The 9,155-nt window shown below is 44.1% G+C and overlaps 1 protein-coding gene across 1 annotated transcript; it reads right to left on the reverse strand.

Annotated features, from left to right (window-relative positions):
• Nucleotides 1-513: 513 nt before the first annotated feature.
• Nucleotides 514-898, reverse strand: LOC111784924 (the record flags this gene model as incomplete). The annotated part of the gene is made up of 1 exon (XM_023665443.1): nt 514-898. A coding segment is annotated over one exon (219 nt), but the record flags the coding sequence as incomplete, so codon positions are not given.
• Between the last annotated feature and the right edge of the window lie 8,257 nt (nt 899-9,155).

A 9,155-nucleotide genomic window follows, 5' to 3' on the forward strand; every position in this document is an offset into this window, starting at 1 on the left:
ATCCTGCCACCTTTCTTGTGGATCATCTTGTGGTTACCGGATGATGGGAATAAGAAAGCAGAAATGAGCACGAAATGTCAATATATGAATTGTTTCATTATTCGTTATTTCCCGGTCTTTTCGTTGCATTCACTTACAACAAGAAAGAACCACCAGCGTTTGGTGCAGCACCTGCATTTTGGTGTATTCTTCTTTCTTTCTTTGGTCTTTCGTTCCGTCATATTCCTAATAACTTATCCAATTCCAACGTATTAACCGCGAATGCACCTTTCTTTTATCAAATCTCAGGGACATGGTCTAATCATGAGGGTAGTATTTTATCATGGTGTCGGATCCCAAGTGTTTATGGATTCCTTCTTTGTTACCGGGGTCGCCCCCAAAGCCATAATGTCTCAAAACGAGGAGGCCATAGAGAAACTCTTTTTTATTCCTTTCTTTCGAACTTCGTGAAGAACCCCATTCGAGATCTCCCTCGTTACGACCAAAAAAGTGGGTCTGCGCCCCTGTTGTGCACTCCCTTCGTTCTCCGAACCCTTGTTGATTCTGAACTTCGTTGGCGGAGGAACCGGACTTTTGACGGGCCAGCCCTTTTTTATGCGCCGCTTTACCCTGAAAGTCAAATGAGCTTTGCTCCTCTGGGCTCCCGGCGCTCCCGTGGTTCGCGAGAAGTAAAAAGGACTCATCCTTTGTTGCATCTGGCACGAGATGATAAAGAGAGAGCTTCGTCTATCGATGAACAGCGGATTGACAGAACTCTTGGCATTGCTTTGTTTTTCTCTCCTTTCCTATCAGCGAGTTCCGATCCTTTTGTTCGAAATTTCTTCGTTCGTACCGAACCGCTTGCAGAATCAAATCCTGTTTCACAAGATCCTATATCAGCTATACATCCTCCTTGTATTTATGCCGGAGACGTCGCCAGTGCTATGGGTTTTGGCTTATGTAGATCCAAAATGATGAATGGGATTGTGGCACTTCACTCCCCGCCAATGCGTAAGGATGCCCCCGAAAAGAATGGAACGCTGCTTCGCTCTGCTGGATGCGTCGGATCCCGTATAAGAAGCGAGCTTTTTACCCTCAAATTCAAAGATGTGGGCGCAAAATGCTATCCTGCTCTATTGGTGCGTAGCAATAGAAGCCTGCTCATGCTGCTTCGGCGGCGCTTTTTCGCCTTCTCTTCCCTCTGGTCGGGAGGGCTAGTGGACACGGGGAGGGAGCTGGCGAAGCGTGTCGTTCGTAATGCAAAGAAAGAGACCACTACTTCGCTTCTTTCTTGGACTGCCGGCGCGAACACAGTGGTCTCTGACCAGGACCAGGAACCCATTCGAATTTGGATCTTGATATGTCGGTGCTTTTTAACCGTAGGCATCTTGCCAGGAAGTTGGTGGGCTCATCATGAATTAGGTCGGGGTGGCTGGTGGTTTCGGGATCCCGTTGAAAATGCTTCTTTTATGCCTCGGGTATTAGCCACAGCTCGTATTCATTCAGTCATTTTACCCAGTCTTCATTCTTGGACCTCGTTTCTAAATATTGTGACTTTTCCATGCTGTCTCAGGAACCTTTTCAATACGGTCTAGATTGCTAGCTCCCGTTCATAGTTTTGCTACAGATGATACACGAGGAAGATTTTTATGGTGATTCTTCCTTCTAATGACCGGCATATCAATGATTCTTTTCTACCAGATGAAGCAGCAGGCATCGGTACGTAGAACCTATCAAAAAGAGATGGTTGTGGCCCGAAGTACTCTTGTGCACCTACGGCACTCGGCTCGCGCACAACCCCACCCCCTTATGTTATGAAAGAATTGAACGGATTGTAGGGCAGGTTATTCAGAGCCAGCAATTGGCTACCGGATTTCATCCCGCAACTAGAAGAAGATCGCTTCGGGGGTTAGAGTGGCGTGGCTGAATGTAGAGCAGTCCGTCCGCGTTTGATCAGTCTGTCTATTCTTTTTTTCTTCGGAAGATGGTCAAGGTAGCTAAGCCACTGCACTAGATGCGCATGTAGTCGTAGTAGTCGGCTCAGAATGCCTCTGTACTAAAAGACTACTTCGGAGGGGTCTTTGCTCTGCCAGACGAGTATACCATTGATTCTTTTGTTTTCTCGGTTTCGAATAGTATATGAGCAGAGCGAGAGTGACTAGAGTTTACTTCAGGAATAGAGGTTTTTGATGTAGTTGCGCACGTTTTTGCTTTTTTCATCGAGATTGGGTCGGTATTCAGCCTCAGTACAAGATCGAAAAGAATGAATAGCATTACAAGTGAGATGTCCAAGATAAAAGGAAGGGAAGAATCGACGAGCTTTTTAAGCCCCAACAGAATCCATGGAATGAATCTATCTAAATCCATGAAAAGATCTATTCTATCTGTATAGATAGGGGACAGAGAGCTTGACTTTAAGATAGCTCGGCAACTCCTCTTTCCGTAGAAGAGTGAGACCCCTTTCCCTTACTTATTCAGGCCTTTAGGTGAGCTTGCGAATAAGTAAGTAAGCACAACTCAACTCTTCTCCGGGTGACGGGATCGCCCAGGCGGGGTTGCTCTGACTCGGCCCTGAGAAGCGCAACACTCCAGTAACTGAGACTTTTGTAGGTTCATGGGCAAAGAAAGCGTACCTTGTTTGATAAGCTCCCTTGGCGTTTCACTTCTGATGTTCTGCCTTGATGAGTGGGAGAGGTAGCCGAATTAGGATCTAATGGCACGGACACAGCGCAGGAAATTTACGAAAGAAAGAAGGAGGAAAACAAACCCTTTCAGTTGCTCTCTACACGGTGACTGGCCTTTTGGGTGTTACCTTATCATATATATTTGCCGTAGAGGTTCATTTTCCTCACTCAGAGTAAACGAGAAAGAGAGGAGGGCACAGAATTTCCGATTACAAGCCAAGCGAGAAAGAACATCGTCATCTAATCTAATTGCTCCTGAACTCGTCCCTGAGCCTGAGGCCCCCCTTGTGATAGATGGGAAAAAAGAAAGAAGGTTTACGTTTCATTCAACCAACTATCTTTTTGAAATAGTGAACAGTGCTCATTCTATAGATACTGGAAAAGCCAAAGAGAATGAAATTGAATCTTAGTCAATTGAAATTGAAGAACCACATCCCGACCCAGCCACAAATCCCGAACTTTTTGGCTTCGACCTGCCCGCATCGTATTCCGCAGAGACTTTGCGCTTAAAGGCTGATATCATTCTGGAGTCGTATTTGGATTCCCTTACTCGTGAGCGATACACCTGGTTAGACGTAACACAAAGTCTTGCTCGGTCAGCTCCGGGGATATAGAGTAACTCGAGATGAAAGCAGTATGCTGCTCGACCAGTTGCCATAATCCGGGCAGTGAAAACGGTATTCAAGCCTTGGAGCTCTTAATGTCATCAGTGGCAGGATAGGAGAGGGGTGAATTGCTTCGAGAAAGAGAAAGATAGGAAAGATGCCAAGTCAAGCCATGTACTACTATCGGCCATACAATGATGGCATTGTGGATCTCATTCGTATTCCAGTTTTTTGGACTTAGATGTGTTTCATTCCTTAGGGAGTGAGAGGGCTAAGGCGAAAGGGTTGGTTGCCCCTTACGCGCTTTTGTTAGGAGGAGTTCAGTGTAGTCGGATGGAAGGGAAGCGCATATCGGAAAGGAATCGGGCATCTATGGAAAGAATCAACCTTCTGCCTTGTCTAGTAAGCTGCCATTATATTGAATGAAGAAGAAAATCGACAAATAGGGAATCAATCACTTAGGGTATGAATAAGATCAGCAGGAAAAACAATGCATAGGGCTTCGACAGTCTTGCAGAAAAAAGAGCTTTTGTCTTCTTCAGTTAGTACAAATTAGGTCGATATCGACAATCCAGTTTCCCAAGAATTGCCTAGAAAAGGTCAGCGGAGAAATCACAAAATACCTACTTTTGACGCTACGGCCGACCCGAGATGTTACTCACGAGCTGGTCAGGGACAGGTTCCAGTCACTCTTTCGATGCCATGCCATTGTGGTGGCACGGGAACCACTGAATGGGGGCGGTTTGAATCTCATCGCTGGCGTGTGGAATACAAGTGTATCCAAGCACAGCGCAGCCAAGAGGGTCCAAGATTGCTTCGTCGAATGGGCTGGCCTTTTATTAGCAGTAGAATGTTGGGTTAGCTCTGCCTTGTTGTGATAGGGGGGTGAGAGGAATTGATGAAGAAATGTCTTAGTTGGGGGATCCGGTCAGTCAAAAAAGAGGATAACAAAAAAAAGGTGTATCTGGTCTGGTGTAGCTAATGTGACTTTCTTGATCTATAGTTACTCTTCTTTCTCTCTCTTGAGCAATGCTCCGGCTTCCCTCACTCAAAAGATCCGCCATTGTGACACAGGTGTATCGAGGAGGTAGGCTGTAGATTGAATATAGAAGGAAGGGCTCGTATTTGACAGATTTCGAGCAACCCCCAACCTTTGAGAAGGCCACTCCTCTCTCTTCCGGCTTGTTGTGACCTGACCACTTTCATGCTTCGAATGAGAAGTAGAAGTTGCGCTTTCGATCTTGTTCTCAGCTCCGGGTCTGGTTAGGCGAGGCTCTTGACTTTACAGGGTGGTTCCCGGTTCAGGAATTCGTGGTTGGCTGACTTTTCTTTCTTTGGTTACAGTTCATGCCCACTCGTAATGAACCCCCGCCCGCCCCGACGTGGAGTCGCAACTCCTCCTGTAGAAACCTCCTTCAACTGATTCAAGTGATTCAGTCAGTAGGAAAGATGCCTCTCCTGCAGGCCGAAACATTGATTTTGTCTCGATGCGGTTCTCCCCAAAAGAGTGAGCGCTCACCCTTATTATGGGGCGCACCCCCCTTTTTCTTATTAGTCAGATAGGTCAATCTCACCTTTTGGAAATCTCTCATAAGGGGAAGTGGTAGTATAGGTTTTTTTGAAGATCTCTCCCTTCTCCATTATTCTAATCATTGAATTAGGTAGGACCTGTGAATTTCCCCCCGGTTGTTGATGTAGTTGGATCTTCTATTTTGCCGGAATTCGTTGATGAGTAGCGTTCTTCTTTCTTACTTCCGTCTGTGATTTCGTGGAGAGAAGGAAAAAGAGCAATGGATGGGATTGGATTCAATCCACCTGGCCATTTCTGCCCATTCAATTCTAGGCAAAGATGTCTCAAATAAATAAGGGCGAAACCTGTCAGCCCGCTCAGAGTTTGCAGGCAGAACCGTTGTTGCCTGATGAAGCTAGTTGGTTTTTAGTGTTCGGTGGCGTTCGGCACAGGGGAGAACATCCGAGCTGTGGAATGAACACGAAAGGGAACGAGGACTAAAGTGCTCTCTGAACGTGAAAGTGGTTTTCCTGCTGGGAAAGTCTTCCTCTGGAGCAGCCGCGACACGAAGTTCCCTTACCCTTCCACTTTACCTTTCTTCCCCTGTTTCTGCAAGCGGACACTTTTCTGCTGTCCTTAATAGAACCGATCTGATTCTCTGAACAATCGAAGCGACAAAGGAGAGGCCCAGAATCGAATCTGAAACTTCCAGCAGAGGGAGAAATTGTCGCCGGTCGAGAGAGAAGTCTCGTCAGCCGCTATGGTCTGGGCTCTCACTCAGCAAGTAAGCAGCAAGATTCTCTCTTGGCAAAAGAAAGCGAAAGACCTCCTCACTCAGTTCATATCTTTAAGCAAAGAAGAAAGATTGGGGGAAAAAGATTCACAGAATTAGGGTAGGGTTCCTAATCCAATCCTAAATTGCATCAAAGTGAAAAAGTCTTTGCCGCATCAATGAGAGAGAGACAAATTCCCCAATAACCGCGTTTGCCGTTAAAAGTCAAGAACCGGTGTGAAGAAAAAGATTACCGGAGCTTGTAGTTGGTTGCTCTTAGCTGGTCGGGTTGCCGGCCCCACCAAGAGGATCCGCCCAGACGTAGAGTCCCCGCTCCTGATCACAAAGGGAATTTGGACAGGAATTTGAGAGAAGAAAGAGCTCTTGCCTCGGAATATTCGTAAAGAGGCCAGGCGGGGCACCGAAATGGGGGCGTAGAGTCGATTCCCCCGTGAAAGTGGAACATCCGGAATTGCCAAATCTCTCTTGCTTGATCGACCCCTTTCCTTTCAAGAGGATTCATCCAAGACTAAGGATCTCGTCGAACCGGCTTCTATTTCGCCAAATAATGAAAAATGACTTTTCAAATGACTGAGTTTTTGACAAGGGAATGGCTGTCCCCTTGGTCCTTCCCGAACTGTCCTAGCTATTTTTCTTCTTAGGGCTCCTTCGATCAAAAGTCTCTCTTCTTTTTCATTCCCATTTACATTAAGAATTCATACTATGATTCGCATTTCGAACAGGCATGAATATAGCGTCTATAGCGTCTATAGGATAACTTGCGTCTTGCAAATTCTTTGGCGTTTGTATACGCGCGATTCCTCTCGATCTTTCATTCAATACACAAATGAATTGGCTGCGTTAGGTTAGCTATATGCTGTGTATGTATTATCAACCGATTTCCACAGAAGGTGGTAAGATGATGTCTGGAGCAGTTACGCATCTATCCAGCCAGAGCCAGGACCCTTGACACAAATAGCCGCATCACGAGTTCCATACGGATAGATTACTTCTCAATCAATACAATTTCTTGTAAATTCATTCGTCTTTCATGTACGGATTCTTGAATACCAACTATGGTAGAGTCTGAATGTGGGATTTTTTCTGATTTGGATACCCTACCCTCTATTTCTCCAAGCAAAGCTTTTCGCATCGCAATGCCCATAGTATCCGCTTGCCCCTTCCTTAATAAGTGGAGACAGAATAAAGCCTCCATAATCAAGACGCTTACTGTCTGCTCTTGATTCAACACACTTCCACTTTAGTGTCCGAGTCGATACTCCTCTGATTTTCTCTCGAACCATAGTAATCCTTTTTGATCAAATCATTGAATTATTTCTTTTTCTTTCAACTTCTCTTCAATGAGGGAGGGGTTACGTTACATCCCGTATGAAACTAAAGAGTATACCGCTTTTCTACGAATAGCTCTTAACGCTGCATCTCTTCCGAGACCAGGGCCTTTTATCATGACTTCTGCTCGTTGCATACCTTGATCTGCTCCTGCCCGACTAGCATTTCGAGCTGTGGTTTGAGCAGCAAATGGTGTCCCTCTTCTTGTCTTGGCCCTTTGAATCCACAAGTACCAGCGTAGGACCAAGGAATTCCCCGCCCCCGTACATCTGTAACAGTCACAATTGTATTGTTTAAACTTGCTTTCATATGAATAAGGCCCTTTCCCTTTGTTATTTTACGCGTACTTTGTCCGTGAGCTAATACGTCCATTTCTCCGTGAACCGATTCTTGCTATGGGTTTTGCCTTTCTCATCTCATAAATTGATTGAAGTGAGAGATATATGGATATACCCATTTCATGTCAAACCGGATCCTTTCATTTCTTTTTATGTGTATATCGTGGGTGGGCTTTACTTTAGGGGTCCTTTTTTGATCAAGATTCTCCTTGTCTTTGTTTATGTCTCGGATTGGAACAAATTAGCCGAATGGAGGCCCTTACATATTTGTCATTCCTTATTCCGAATCCCCTTAAGAAAATACTTGCTTGAGTATCCCCGCAAAAAAGAATATTGCAAGTCAAATACTTACTTCACCTAATCATTCGAATCTTTGTTTCGTAGTCTATAAATTATACGCCCTCTGGTTCTGGTTGAATCCTAACACCTTACTTACTTACTCCAACTTTGACTCTATATGACCTTGTATATGTATCAAACTATGTCGAATCCTTCCTGAAACGTAACCTAGAATGGGTTCCTCACTCATTATCTAAACAAACCCCAAAGATACCATTGGTAAGTTATTCAGTAATGAAATCCGCATAAATCCTTTTATGTTCTTTCATTCCAGATGAAACCCGGTTCAAAGTCTCAATTAATGATAAGGGGAGTGCTATTACAAATACACCTCTTTTTGTTAGTTAATTATAATATAATGGAACACAAAATGTCTCCGCCGATTCCCTGTAGTCGAGCTTCTCGGTCTGTCTGTCATTATACCCCGAGAAGGGGAAAGAATTACAATGCCCATTCCGCCTAAAAGTCTAGGAATTTGTTGATAGTTAGAATAGATTCGGAGACCAGGTCTACTGATCCGTTTTCAATTTCTAATCGTTTTCTATGGTCCTTCTCTTCTATGTCGTAGGGTTCAAACCCCAAAATCCTTGTTGCTTTCCCTATGTTTCCTTATGTTTTCAATAAAACCTTCTCGTAAAAGTCTTTTCACAGTGTTTTCGGTGAGTAGATGGTATTCGAACCATTTCTTTTCTATTCATGTCAGCATTGCAGAGGGAGAGGGGTGAAAGAGCGAGACCGAGTTCAAGAGTGAAAGAAGGAATCTTTCGGATTTACTTACAGTTAAGTCGAATTGATTCTTCGATAGGATTGACTTAATAATTACCTTGACTCTCTTTTATCCCTAAAAATAAGGGAAGGGTAGACTTTGATCCAAAAAAATAGACAGAGGATAGGATCATTCTAGTTTTTTGAGTGTTTACAGGAGAGTGAAAGAGCTCGACCGGGAGGGAGAGGGGTTATTCTGTTAGCAATAGTGTCCTTACCCATGAGAAAGGCTAATTCTTGGTTACTTTTCATTGTGATCTAATCAACATGCTTGGCTTGGCTTGATTCATAAATAGTTATTCATTTGAAAAGGTATATACGTTATACACACTAATTCATTTCATTCAAATACTCTAACTATCTCACGGTCTCATCTTATAAGACTGAAGGTGCTAATGAAATTCTTTTAGTGAAATTTCACTGTCTCCATTCTCGGGCAATCGCACCACAAATTCGAGTTCCTTTTGCATTTCCTTCTTGATCAATAACATCTGCAGCATTGTCATCATATCGTATTATCATACTGTTTCTCATTTGAGTTCAGTACGTACAATTACAACTCTGATCACTTCTTCCTCTTTCGTTAGGTTTGGGCTGGGCCGACTTTCTTGATTACAGCAACAATAACGTCACCCTAATATGAGCATATCGTGGATTACTAGCCCCTATGATTCGAATACACATCAATTCTCGGGCTCCGCTGTCTGTCTGTTATCTGCTACATTAAAAAGGGTTTGAGGTTGAATCATCTGATTTTGGAATCTTTTCTTCTAATGCAAAGGGCGAAGAAAAGAAATCCTCCATTGTTTCTGT

The sequence above is a fragment of the Cucurbita pepo genome, unplaced genomic scaffold (assembly GCF_002806865.2).
Source record: "Cucurbita pepo subsp. pepo cultivar mu-cu-16 unplaced genomic scaffold, ASM280686v2 Cp4.1_scaffold000298, whole genome shotgun sequence".
Taxonomy (NCBI): Eukaryota; Viridiplantae; Streptophyta; class Magnoliopsida; order Cucurbitales; family Cucurbitaceae; genus Cucurbita; species Cucurbita pepo.